At 40.4% G+C, this 14,390-nt stretch overlaps 1 protein-coding gene and 1 long non-coding RNA gene across 4 annotated transcripts in view; one reads left to right on the top strand and one right to left on the bottom strand.

The window, feature by feature from the left end:
- The window catches only part of RIPOR2 (RHO family interacting cell polarization regulator 2), a 176,970-nt gene that overhangs the window by 29,252 nt on the left and 133,328 nt on the right, over positions 1–14,390 (bottom strand). For all 3 annotated transcript variants that reach the window (XM_084619307.1, XM_084619308.1, XM_084619309.1), the window contains exons 6-12: positions 13,262–13,315; positions 9,379–9,528; positions 8,350–8,413; positions 4,292–4,335; positions 2,314–2,439; positions 2,055–2,203; positions 432–561 (exon numbers count right to left, since the gene is read on the bottom strand). In XM_084619307.1, the coding sequence (XP_084475433.1) occupies positions 432–561; positions 2,055–2,203; positions 2,314–2,439; positions 4,292–4,335; positions 8,350–8,413; positions 9,379–9,528; positions 13,262–13,315 (717 nt within the window). The remainder of the gene's footprint in view (positions 1–431; positions 562–2,054; positions 2,204–2,313; positions 2,440–4,291; positions 4,336–8,349; positions 8,414–9,378; positions 9,529–13,261; positions 13,316–14,390) is intronic.
- The window catches only part of LOC311515863, a 79,541-nt gene that overhangs the window by 2,413 nt on the left and 62,738 nt on the right, over positions 1–14,390 (top strand). The window contains exon 2 of the long non-coding RNA XR_014710247.1: positions 13,118–13,194. This is a non-coding gene — a long non-coding RNA (uncharacterized lncRNA). The remainder of the gene's footprint in view (positions 1–13,117; positions 13,195–14,390) is intronic.

Raw genomic sequence — 14,390 nt, 5'->3', positions numbered from 1 at the left:
AAAATATGGTTTAAGTGGGACTTAAGTGGCACCTTGGCTTTGTGCAGGTCCTTTGCATAAGGGTGAATTTCACCCTGAGTTAGAATAATCCTAGTTTGTTGTTTAATCTAATTGTTTTAAACTGCTATTGCCCAATAGACATACATTTTATAAAGTCTCCCCAAATCTTACAAGCACACAAGCAGAAGTATGGGCATCCAATAACTGACCATATTATATTTTAGGGTTACAGGAACCTAAACACGCTTTCCTTCTAGGCTGAACAGCTGGAAGCGTGTTGCTTTAGCATTATGTGTGCTAAACATAAAGAGTTTAACATGGCATAATGATGAAGCTGGGAAAAATGCATTTTAAAGCAATTAAGCATTTACTATTTTGATGAGGCAGTGAGGGTCTCTTTACATAATTATGTGGGGCCAAACTTAACTCACAAAGAATAGGTGATCCTTGAAGGTGGGAGTTTCTGGAGTCCCTTGGCTATACGTGGACATTCTTCTTTGAAGAGCAGATGCTTTGTTCACATTGCCTGTGGATGGGGTCAAGTCCTCAACATCAAATGGGCTGCAATAAATAAATAATTAACTAAATCTCACCCTAGGCAGAATGAGACTGCATCGCAATTACAGGGAAATTGTTTCCTTATTTTATTATTATTCATTTATTTCATTAGAATCTGCACGTGACACACAAGAAAAGTAATGGATTTTAGCAGCATATCTAAAAAGGAGAATTCAGATTTTAAGTGAACCATTAAAGAGAAAATCTTGTTCATTAGACAGCTCAGAAGTGTGATTCTCATTTAGGATAAAAAGCAGTCCACTGCCAGGAATAATTTTATGTATGCTAATATGATGTGACTCCTACAGCATGAAGAATTTTCTTGCATTTGAGATGACAGGTATAAAAAATAATTAGGAGTAAGGCACTCTACTACCAATAGAGCTGTTACATCACGATGGAATACAGCAGTTGTCATGATCGGTTTCATGCTTTATTGCATTATAAGATAGAACATACACAAATGGAAATAGTAAATACTTCAGTGTTTGTTTAGAGATGACGGGTAGATACGTCATTAAAATGCCATAAAATCTTGCTTTGAACCCTTGCTCTATCATCACAGGCTTATTATTGCTGTGGGGTGAGCATGTCAAGGGATTTCTCACTACCGTGAAGCAATGTGTCAAGCACGTGAAGGCTAGTTTTTAATGCTCTGGGCCAAATTCTGTTCTTGGTTATTATGCTAGTGTAAATCTCCACTAAAATTTGCACCAGTGTAACTAAGATTTTCATGCATATCAGAAGGGCCCAATTTTACCCTCAGATGTTTGAGTTTGATTAGGCAACATCTGTATGGTACCTATATGCCCCTCATCTCGTAGCATTTGAGTGCCCCAATCTTTAATGTATTTATCCCCATAACACCTCTGTGAAGTGAAGAAGGGCTGTTCTACCCTTCATACAGGTAGAGAACTGAAGAAGCACACTAAGACCTTGTATAGACTTGCAACAATATGTAGAACATGTTCAGCTACATACTGCAGTGAGACAGTCTGTGTCCACACTCGTCACTGTGGTGTGTAGCTATAAATGACAGGAAAAGGCTCTGGCAGCGGGAGGCAACAGGACACTACTCTGCTGAAAACAGCAGTGTAGACATGAGAGGCACTGCCAGGGCCTGTAGAGAGTAGCGTTGCCAATTTTGGTTGGACGTTATTCCTGGAGGTTTGGCAACCCTAGTAGAGAGCCATGTAGGGTACCCTCCCTAGGGTACAGGCATATAGGGCAATCTGCATTATTCTACTTGACTAAGCTGTGCCTTACAGTCTACACTGCTATTTACACCTGCGTTAGCTGGGCGAGCACTGTCTGTACTCTACATGCTGCCTCAAGTATAGATGTACCTTTAATGACTAACCCCAAGTCACACAGGAAGTCTGCGGTAAAGCGGAAGACATCACTGTCTACCAATGCTCTTCACCAGGGAAACAAGAGGATATGAGATTTTACTTGGTTTTGAAAAGCTGCTGATGCAGTAAAGCAGTTCTACTTACTACCAGGTAATTTCAAGGTTCAGCTTTATAGTGCCAAGGTCATTAATGTCAACAGCAACCACCTGAGGCCGAGCTGCAAACAAGTCCTTTGTCTCACAGGTAACACTTCCCACTAGAATGTGAGTAGCAAGTCCTTTAACTTCTGTGACCTGCAAGGGTAAAGAGCAGTAGTATTCGGAACAGGGCCTCATATTCTATTTCAGCTTTATGGGCAGCTTTTAGCAGCAGGTGGCTAGACCGTACAAATTGGTGTGTTTACCTTAATGGAGATCAGCCCAACAATAAGAGGGAGGAAAACCATTTCTTCTCCATCCCAGCTTTGCTTGCCATTCACTTCAATTTTGCCTTTCAATTTCCATCGCTGGCGGCCATAACGCATGAAAATCTATGATAAAGAAAAGTCCTCTTAGTTCCTTGGCATGCATGCTCTAACCTGTTCTCAGCCGACAAATGTCAGACAAAGATATGAGGAAAAGGGTAGTTTCTGAAATACACCTGAAGAATAGATGCTATGAATGCTGAACTCTGCTTTCCAGCAAACAGGGAGGAAAGTCTATGCGGAAGGGGCACTGCACTGAGTTCTCACATTCATTTAATAATGTAAACCTGCTCTCATAGCACTAGATGTCTTACAGAAATACTTGCTCCTAATGATCCAGAACCCAGGGCAGAAAGGGAAGGCAACTCCTTAATACCAGAAATCCCTTCCCTCTCAGCAGCTGAGGCTGAGAAAAAGGAGATGGTGATGTCATTAGTAATACTGCATCACAGCTAGAGATGGACAGACTGAAAAGATTCAGAGGTCAGATTTGCAGAAACACCACAAGTTGATATGCTTGAGAGACACTTGTCCGAATGATCTGAGGTTGCATGGGGAGTCCCATTCTCTCCTCCCCACACAACCTCTTCTGGCCGCAGCTTCACTTATCTACTCTATTATCCCCTTAGCTAGGGGAGAGGATCACAGGGCTGTCTGTTACCTCTATTTTCAGGCACCAGGATTCTCTAGGAGCTGACAGGTTCCCTCGGGAAGACAGAGAGAAATCCTGCATGCTCCAAGATTTTGTGCACTCTGTGGCATAAAGGTAGTGAAGCCACACATTTAAGTGAAGCCCCATACCTAATGCTACATTTTAAAGCAGGGAGAACAGCAGGCCACCCTAGCTGGAGGATCTTGGTATGGGAGAATTAGGCTGCCTGGCCAGTCTTCTGTAGAGGGGACCTGCTACTAGCTAGTGAGCTCTCTGCCCCCTATGGAGGGCCTGCCACTGTAAATAAGAAATGGTGACTGGTGGACTAATAAGTGGGTTTTGGTAAAAGGGGAGGGATCTTTTATCAAACTACTGACTTCCAAAGGTTCTAGTTGGTTTTGATCTGCATCTAATAAAGGTTGATATAAGAATGGCCATACTGAATCAGTTCAATGGTCCATCTAGTCCAGTATCCTGTCTCCAAAAAGCAGTCATTAATGGAGTCTAGAAACTATTTCTGCATCCTGTCCTAGGTGACAGGTACCCAGTCAAAATGAGGAGAGTTGAAATCCCCATTATTGAGTTTTCTATTTTTATAGCCTCTTTAATCAACCTGAGCATTTCAGTTGATTCACCATCACCATCCTGGTCAGATGGTTGGTAGTATATTCCTACTGCTATATTCTTATTATTCAAGCATGGAATTTTTATCCATAGGGATTCTGTGGTACAGTTTGATTCATCTAAGATTTTTACTATATTTGACTCTGAGGCTGAGTTGATTTCACATATAGTGACACTCCCCCACCAGCACAACCTATTCTGTCATTCCTATATATATATTCTGTCCTGGTATTAATGTCCCATTGATATAGTGTTGCTCTAATGGATTTGTTCTATTCTATCTGCCCTGACTGGATAAATGAGGCATCTTCTGCATAGAAGAATTGGAGATTTATGCCAAGAATAAGGTATTGTGAGACATGATTTCTTTCTAAAACAAAACTAAAGACAGACCTATTGTTATCTTAATAGCCATTATCCAGTACTTTGGATCTGATCTTGAAGTCTTCACTGCTGACACTGTTGACACATTCAGTCATAAAGACAACAGTGGGGCTTTTCTTGCTATATACATCAGGAAAAAGCGGCTCTTTCCAGAGGTGTCACCACAATAAGTTACTTTCAGGATCACGTACACAGTGATGGAAATCCCCCCCCCCCCCCCGGCTTATTTTATACTAAGGAAACTGACACGATACTTACCTCATATTGATCTCCAGGACAAAGACGAGCAAAACCAGCCAGACCTAAGAGCAAATGACATTTGAGATCATTTTCAGAAGACACTCTTTATTTAACACCTTGTTCCCTTTCTAGCTCCCTTTACTTGTATAAGCTCAATGCTTAAGACCTGATCAAAACCCTAGCACTCCTTTTATGGCATCAGTGCAGTCATGCCATATGCATCAGCACTTTGTACACCTTTTCTAAGAGAATTGAACCCACCAGTATTTCTTACTGTTTGAGATTCAGGCTGCCTCTTTGGCTTCTATAAAGATCCCACGGATGGCAGGAAAGCTGCTGGGTTCATTTTTTGTTGCTGAGCAACATGAGAGTAGGATGCATTGGTAGCTGAGAGAATAACACAATCACGGATTTGGTTTGTTTGGGGTTTGAATGTCTGATTTATGCTCCTGGCTGGATTTTAACTATAAAGACTTCCTACTAGCCCCTCAAATTCTTTAGTGCAGCTCTACAAATTAGTTAATAAGACAAGCCCCAAATCTCAAGTATCTTCTGGTGAATTGGAAATGCATTTCTTAGCCACTACTACAGCCCCAAGAAATGGAAACTGCATCAAGAACCGAACAGCTTTATAGGGGACATCACATAAGCTTACAACTTCGTTCTTTTTTCATGATCTCTGTGTCAAGGTTTATTATAAATGGTGATCATGTGAAATGAACAAAACTATTTGAATGTAACGCAAGTAGACAGTCATGTTAGAGAGATCTTGGATAACTTGCTGTCTGTTAGTTTGCTCTTTGTTCAGTATATTCACTATCCAAACTGATTCAACTCCTGATAAAACTGAAACAGGTCGCCACATTCAGCAACACACAGCATCCTAGATTGACATAAATGGCATTAAATATATGCCATGACATGTTTTGAGTCAAATTCTGCTCTTGGACACACATATAATTGTGACACCTCTATTAAATGCAAGTATTCAGTGAAGCATTAAGACTATATACTTTGAATTGCACAACGAAAGCTTAGATCTGCAGGTAAATTGATTCCAATACCATATGCAATGTTGCTTGGTATATTTTATACACACATACGGAACACTCATTCATAACCAAGGTTATACTCCAAAACTGCTCTCATTTACACTGATGTCACTTCTCTGACAACAATTAAGTTCCACTAAGGTAATTGAGAGCAGAATCCAACTTAGTATGTAGGGAGAGAACTTGGCTTTGAGGCAGTTAGTGAAGTGGTCACTAAGTACACAAACCTGGTGTCTTACAGGCTTACAATAATACTGTGTTCTATTCTCAAGTCTTGTCTGTAGGTGGCAGCAATCCTTCACAAGCCTAATTTACCGTTTCAGTAAGAGCTCTTCCTAAATTTAAGAAGTATTTGCCATTTGATATAAAAATCCAGATAATGCCAGTACTGCCAGCCCCAACTGTTCAAAAACCATGAGTCAGGCCTCAAACAAATAATGAGATTGGTTAAAAATAATTAATCTGGGGGGTTCTTATTTGCCTTTTGCGGAGCCTTCAGGGTTCAAGTTTTCAAGCTTTTCTCTGTAAACATGAGGGCTGAAAGCTTGTATTTAAAACATAAAAAAGTGGAGATTCTCATGTAACCATATCACTTCATAAGCTGAGGCTTTAAGAATAACATCTAAGAATAACATGTGTGCTTATCATTATGAGGCTCATAAGAGTTGGCATCACTGATAACTGCTTTACATTTACTTGCAAACAGTTACCAAACAGATACAAATTATAAAGAGCAGGATTCTTCTAAGAAACTTTCTCTTCATAGATGCATAGGAGTTTGAGATACACACTCATTTATGTCCCTCTCCCTGCCCATGCAAGACTGTTCCCTACAGCTACTGTACACATCTGCTATTTTTTCACAAGCCTAATTTAAATGGTCTCACATGAGGGAACTTCTTCCACTTTCCTGCAGATTCTTGTATCTCCTTCTTAGGAAGCTATTGCTGATATTTGGCATAAAAGTCTTCAACTTTATTTCATCCCATTACTCCTAATTACACCTCTTTATATCACCCTAAACAATTCTTATATGGGCCCAATCACTATAGTATAGTCTCTAAGGTGCCACAAGTACTCCTTTTCTTATAGTATCTGAGTAGCTTACAAATTAATGTATCCTCTTAACACCTTGGTTAGGTAGGGAAGCATTATCCCTGTTCTACAGATGGGGAACTGCAGCACAGAGAGACTAATACCTTAAAGGTATTAGTTACCTCACTCCCATGGATTTCAAAGGGCGTGAAGTGCCTAAGTACTTTTGAGGATCTGTGCCTACGTGACTAACACAAAGTCCCACAGGAAATCTGTGGCAGAACAGAGAATCAAACGCAAGACTCTAGAGTTCCAGTCTTTGCTGCCGTACCCACAAAACAAACCCTCTTTTTAAAAAACAAGAGGTGTTTAGATCCAACCTACTGCAGGTAAACCCTATTCTTTTACTACTGGTTGATCATAGTTGGTCATTGCGTTAAGAATCTGGACCTAGACCCTTTCCTTTCACTTCTTTAGTGGGTGGTTTGAGCAGAACACAGCATATTCTCTACTCTCTCCTGAACACTGGGAGCAGAAGAACAACGCAGCCCTCTGTCAGGGCTCATGTTGCCTCCCACTTTCTAATTTATTTATTGTTTATAAATAATTTACGTTTACTAGCACTCTGCTGCTGCTCCCATCTCTACAAAGATGCCCGTATCAGCTAACTTGGTCTCTGCTGGGCAGTATCACTGAACATATCTTATGTAAAGAACATTTTCTTCAGCCCAATAGGAGGGGGAGAGAGAGGGTGGTTTAAAACTGCAGCTCCATCTTTGTCTTTGATCGGGGGGGGATTGGCCTACAGCATTTGTTTGAGTGAAGGGACGCAAAAGGGAGTGGTAGGGAAAGTTAGTCTGAAAAGCAGTATGAAAGCACTGTAACAGGTTAACCTGGAAGGAGGATGCCTCTCCCCTAGTATTCTTCAAACACCTACAGCTTGATCAAAGTATATTTCCATAGAGGCTGGAGAGGAATAGTGGGAGGTTAGTTTAGTTGACTTGTGTGCCATCCCCCAACACTTAGGCCTGTGACAGCACCTAGAGTACCGGAGATAGGTGGCACCATGGCACACACGTGGTGATGTTTAGTACCCCTCGTTTCTACGTGGGAGTTAATCCTGAACGGAAGGCTAGCAAGGCCATTGTCCTTACTTCATAAAATGATCATGATTTTTTTAAACATCATATGCATGAAAATAGAGCGAAGGCCCTTTACCATCTGACATTATTGTTCACTCAGTACAAGTGGAGGAGACTGTGTTGCTCTACTGGTATTAATGCATGACACAAAATAAAAGTGATTTGCACGGACATGACTGGAGATGTTTAAGCTTTTCAGAGACATATATTTCAGCTCCACCCTCAGATCCTAGGGTTACAACAACGTTGCTGTATCACCTGCATTGAACTTCACAGAGAAAATACTGATGATGCATCCTTTATCATTTCTCTTCTCCCAGGCTTTTATGTTAGGGGTTTCTGCATGTAATCAGGGTTTTTATTTAAGTACTCCATTCCTGATGCTTATTCCTCACTGATGTGCATGGAATGAAAAATTAGGCTACCATAAGGTCCCATTGATTTCACTGGAAGCTTAGGGTTTGCAGGAGATGCAGGGTCAGGTCTTTGAAGTTTGGCCATTTATGACAATAATAATTTCTGCTGCAATCAAAAGACAGTTGCCTTAAAAACTGCATCACACATTCATCTCGATAACCAAAGCAATGCAGTCTAATTACCCCATCTCCCTCAAAAATAGGAAGAATTGTCTTTGAAGAGCTCACTGTACAGAATTGCGCATCAAACTAGTATGATCAATTCTACTGGGTGTGGGTGTAAGTCAGGGTTCTGAAGGCTCAGCAATTGATGTGACAGGAAAAACAAACCTCTCATACATTAAACCTAAATTAGCTTTTGCTCTCAGAAACACACAGAGAGAGCTCTGGCAATTCTGTTTATGCAGAAGGTTTGGGAGGGAGGCAATTACCTTTCATCTTGATGCAAAACTCCCCCAATAGGTTTTCCAGCTCTCCTTCAATGGTACACATGTTCTGTGTTGGAAAAAGGAAGATTGACGTCAGGCCAAACTCCCACATTTTGTTTAAAAAAAAAAAAAGTTTAGAAAGAAATGATCCCACAATGTTCAGTAGATAAAAATAAGTATCTCAAATTAAAATCAATATGCCAAAGTCAGTCCTGGAATAGACAGATGCAGCTCTATTGACTTCAGGTGAGCCAAGCCTGTTTACACTAAGGCTGAATTTGGCTCAATGTTCTTCTTTTGTTGTATTATAATCCTTGCATTGGCAGAACGAAGCAGATCATTTTCCCACCCCTCCCTCCAGCCAAGGATTTGTTCCAAGGTGGATCTCAACATGTTTTTATGCTTTGAGCTACGTGGAACACACTACGAGAAAAGGGGCATTGGACTCTACCCAATGCTTTCTCTGTATTTAAGGAGATTGCTATAGCTGTGGTGGTTGTCACACCTTTCTATAGCTTTTCCAGATCATGATGCAATCGCACGTTAATAAAGTAGATTTGATAATACTGAGTAAGAATAGAAATGATGCAGCAGATGTCTTTACACAAATGGGTTCCAAGCTAATGGAAACCATAATGTACTGAAATCTGCAGAATTGGGAAGATTTTAGTTGGAGTACAGATAGACTCAGGGCAGACTTATGCCTTTTCCTGAACTGTGGCCCCAAGATGCATGTTTCGATGGAGATATTGTGGCATTACAATATAATGTCACTGTGCCCACTCCATCCATCTCTGACAGAGTGACAAGCTTGTATTTGCAGGTCTCCCACTGCTCCATGGCAGTAAATACAAAACAGTCCCATAATATTTCGAATCAGTCAAATATTTCAAAAGTGAAAAGTAATTAGCTGCATTGATTTACAGGTGGATCCTGCAGTCCTTATTACGACAAAATTCCCATTGAAATATATGGGAACACTCCCATTGATGTCAAGCAGTGCAGGACTGGACTAAACAGAGCAGCACATACCTCTGTGTATTCCTTGTAACTTCTGTTGATTTCAGACAAACTCTCTCGAGCACCTTTGCTGGCAGGCGACATTGCAAATGCTTGCTTCATTTTGCAGGCACCCTCACAAAGACGTCTTTGGATACAATAGGCTTCGTACAGCTCATCCACCTAGCAGGAACAACGAAAGCACATTAAAATAAAGAAACCCAAAGGAATCGTAAAATAGGTTCCATTAAAAGGAAATAGAACTGAACAATTCTGAATTTATTTTTTTTTAGATACACCAGCGGGTAAACAACTGTAGCTTTGATGCCATCACATTAAAGTTAATAAGGATGCAATACGGAAAAACATCCTCTGCTGTAAAACTTCATCAAGACAACAGAGACTCAGCAATTTGTACTTTAGTTCTGCAGACCTCCAGCTACTGTTTTCATATGGGATTTGTAGAACTCTCTAAATCTCTTTTAGAGATCAATTTCAAGCTTATAAAAGAGCTTGGATTTGACAGCCCTGGGGAGTAGTAATGTCCTCTGTTTGGTTTCAAAACCAAGGATCGCACAATAGTGGCAGTGAAAGAAAGCTTCCTCACAACATACCACTGCCCTGTTGTGGAGGAGTTCTTTCTAGTAGTGGGAAAGTAGCTGAGTTTCCAAATAGAGTCTTGGCCACTATGCTGATACCAGGTAGTGTCAATCACAAGTCCTGCAGCGTGAATGCCAAGACCTGGATGGAGGCTGTGACAGATACTGCAAATACATGCAATATCTTTGGGGACAATATTGCATGAAAGCTATGAAGGTTTATGTATGATTGATTATGTTCTGCACCATAGGGGAGGGTTACCACAGCTCCTGCAGGGACTAAAAACAGTGAGAGGTGATTAAAGTGAATCACTGAGACCAAACAGCTCTAGAGAGGTACCACCGCCTCCTGTTATCTGTATATACTGATTCAAGCTGGGTTTTCCAGAGACTAAGAAACAAAGGAAAGACTTTTGGTATAAATGGATGAGCTTGAACTGACTCAGGGCCTTCTTTCTGATCCAGCAAACGGACAGGACCTTCTGTCCCAGGGCAGGACCCAACCCTTGCAGAAGGGTTGGCAGGACTTTGATCTACTAGGGCTCTAAAAGACTGATGGTTGACCTCTGATAAGGTTTTAGCATGCATGCAGGAGCTTTTATTTATTAATACTTTTCTGTGTAATGCTTTTACCTTAAGCAATAAAGGTGCTTGCTGAGAAAAAGCTGTGTGGCAACCTGTAACTGCTGGCAATACATTGGTCATAGCCCTTGAGGAGAAAGCAAAGCTCAGGCACTGGCCTTTAGACAGACTGGCTGACTGGGGATATCTGAGTGTAAGGGGGTTGTGCAGCCTTAAAACTCCTGGAGTGGGCCACGGGGGTGGGGAGGATACAGGTACAGTTACCCTGAAACTGTGACAGAGGCCTTTAACTCATTTCATATAGACCACTGAACATCCATTAGATGGTAACAACTTGGGCTAAGATTTTCAAAAGTAACTAGCAGTTTTGGGTGCTGATTGTCCACCCTCTGAAATTCAGGTCCCTTGAAAGTGCCTCACATTGGGCACCCAAATCTCCCTAATCACTTTTGGAAATCTTGGTCCTAGTTATCTCCCAATGTGGGCCAGTTTTAGACCATAACTTTAAAGGAAAAAAGTTCCATATGCTATTAATAATTCCTTATGCTTATCCAACACTCCAACTGTGCTTTTCTTTTAAAACCTTATCCTTCGTGTGCACACTTGTTATAGCGGAGTTATTTGCTGGGGGCTTGCAGCAGTGGGACTTCTACCAGATTCATCTCCTGCAGCTGGCTGCTGAATCTGAACAAGTGGTTTCATTAGTAAAACGAAGTTATTTTAGGAGTTGGATTTTTTTCTGTGAAACTAAAACTACAAGGAGGTTGTCACATTAGTTCTTCCCACTGTTCCTGCTAACAGTGGACAAGATTCAGTTTTTATATATTCCACTTTTTTCTAGCGGATCATGCCCTGCATCCTAATGCTGCTCGGTCATGGATCTTTCACAGCAGAACTTGTCTCTATCAAAACTTGTGTTAACTTGACTTCATATACTACCTGCCACCATGACTTTATTTTTTCTACGTTAGAAATTAACCTGAACCAAAACCTGGATCTCCAAACTTTAGGAATGTTCAGATCCTAAATCAAAATTTCCCATTCAGCTCTATCTCTAACAAAAATACTGTTGCCTGTTTCCCAATTGAATGGGAAACAAGAAGTGTGATTGAGTATACCCCATCTGAGCCCCCTCTGTCACAGTTTCAAAAATCGAAGTGTAAAAATCAGACTAACAAGGCGGATTTAGGTTCATAATGAGGGATATAATTTATCTGAGAGGCCTGTAACTAAAACAGAAGGCAGTTTACAAATGGAATACTGCAACAAAGATTAATGGGAGAAAAGGTAACTTTATTAACACTTCAGAATTACAAACCAAGCTTATCTGAGATGCAAGCCCACTGCACTTAATCTTTCCAGCTAGTAACCCTCTAGTCTCCATTCTAAAGAGCTGCTATAAATAGTTTTCACTTGCTATTTATGACCATAATCCGGGTGGGGCCTACCCCTGTGCTCAGACTCTGTGTCTGCACATGTGAGCCTGGTTAAGATGAATTCATTTGCCACTGTAAAGATCTGCCACCTGTTACTACACTTCCTGTTTTCCATGCTTTGTTTCCTGTATAGAATGACAACAGTACTTAACACTGACAGGGCACTGCCGCTATCAGAAGACAGCACAGTTTGTCCTTGTTCTGAAAGATTCTTCTGCTTCTATCCATTTAAAAACCATTTTCCTAAATAGCTGCCTAAGATCTGATGTTATAAAACTCTCTCACACAATGGTCTATTTATTTGTCACCATGGGTTATAGAGCAGTGAACTAACATATGGAGCAAGCAGAGTTGTTTTTATTAGTTCCTCTTATGTTTAGGATCTCTTTTCATAAACACAGAAACCAGTAGCTCTGTGCAGGATGGGGATGGCATAGGAGGGATTTAGATAGAAAATGTGCTTTAGGCTATAATTTTGACATGCAGGTTACCAGCCAGGAAGTGTATTGTTCGGAGAAAAAATTTCAACCTACTGTATTTCTTAAAGATTTTCTTTGAGCCTCGTGATTATGAGAACAATAAAATTAAAGTGTTTTTTGTATGCCTGGTCACTCTTGTATATAACAAGCAGTGTGTGTGTTTTTTAAATGAATCTCAGTAGACATTTCATCTATCATATAAGTACATCATTTTGTCAAGTTGGGGAAAATGTTAATTAGTAGATATATTAATGACTAAAAGAAAATATACTGTGGGTTTGATTCTAAGGCAGACTGATGTATATCTAGAATACACCAACTGACTTGGATGGAGTTATTCCAAGTATATGCCGGTGTAACTGAGCAGAATTTGGCCCAGTGGAGTAAAATGGTGTAAAAACTAGTGTTGAAATCCAGAGGACACTTGCAGTCTGACTGTGAGACTTTTAATATGCAATAGATCAAATTGTGAACCTAAACTTCTTGCAGGTGCAAGTGTGCCTTTACTTGTACCTTTCAAGGAAACTTATGATGAGATCTTAGCTTACCCATGAAGGGCCTGACCCTGCATTTCCTTTGCACCCATTGTCAGTGGGAGTGTTTGGTGTGCATGTCGAACTGGCGAACCTCAGAGGTTTTAAAGCTTTTTAAAATCCTTTCTTTGTTTCTGTCTCAGGAGTCATTGCAGTACTTTAACTGCATCGGGGAGAGGCAGAGAGGTGGGTCCCTCTGGAGTGGAAGCTTTCACACTAGGTAATGGTTGGTTTTCTTAATAATATAAAAGCAGATATAGAAGAAACATGATAGAATTGTTCATTACCATACTAATGTGGAACTCCAGCCTTCTCATATATCTTTCTATCGCTTTGATTTGCTGCAAATAAATAAGAGGAATGAGAGACTTTTTCCATTAGCTCAGATGATTGTATTTTTATATAGATTCCTTGCAGAAATCTTCTCTTTAGCTGGTTTTCCTGTCTCAAGCCATTGTGAGCTTCAAAGAGACTCTTCTTCTCCAAACTGTGAAGCTTTCTTTCATTCTGGAGAGGTTTTTGTGTATGAACCTCAGATCAGGTGCTTTATCTTAACGTAATTAGTCTTTCACTCAAAAGTAGAGCTGGTTGAATTTTTTCCATCCCAATCTATTTTGTCCAAAAATGGTTCTGACCAAAAAACAAACTTTTATGGACAAATTTTCATTTAAAAATATTTTTTCAATTAAAAAAAAACCTGAAAAATTTTCATTTTAAATGTGTATGTTTTCAGTAAAAAATAATTACTATCAGTTAGTTTTTGGTTTTCAAAATGCCAAAATGTTACCAGAAGTTCTTTGAAAACTCAAAATGTTTTGGTTTTTACATTTTTTTTCTTTGTTTTCATTAAAGTTTTGGGGTGTTTTTTTTTTTTTTTACATTTCCCTGTGAAGAACAACTGCCATTTTTCAACCAGCTCTCCTCAAAAGCTTGAAGGCCTTTGCTTTTTGCAGGATCAGTAGTGAGTGTACAGACTAGAAATACTCTGAAGACTTGGTGGACCATTTGTGTAAGTGGGCACAACTCCACTGAAGTGCCCTAGCAGTATATTTGGCCATCTCTTAATGAAGAGGTGGCAGATATACGTCCAAATTCCAGAGCAAGTGCTGGCTGGCGCCGAGGCAGTAGCTATCAGAGGTCGTTCTCCACTGACTTTCTTTGTATGTTTCTCTAGAGTTTATTTTGGGGGTTACCATTCTGTGTGTAACCTGCCTGAAGCGGGTTCTTGCTGAACTCCCTATGGATTGTTTCTGACCCCTCAGGACTTTGATCCTACTCCCACTGAAGTCAGTGGCAAATCCTGCCTGCCTCTCCCCATCGGTGGTATCTGATTAGAGAATCGGGCTCTGAGAAGCTCTTTGTGCCCAGCTGTCTCCAGGTCTGGGTACATATCACTCAACTTTTAATGTTTTCTTT

Source organism: Lepidochelys olivacea (genome assembly GCF_965140295.1).
Source record: "Lepidochelys olivacea isolate rLepOli2 genome assembly, chromosome: 2".
In the NCBI taxonomy this organism is placed as follows: domain Eukaryota; kingdom Metazoa; phylum Chordata; order Testudines; family Cheloniidae; genus Lepidochelys; species Lepidochelys olivacea.
The sequence above is the reverse complement of the archived record's forward strand: the minus strand, read 5'-3'. Positions and strand labels throughout refer to the sequence as shown.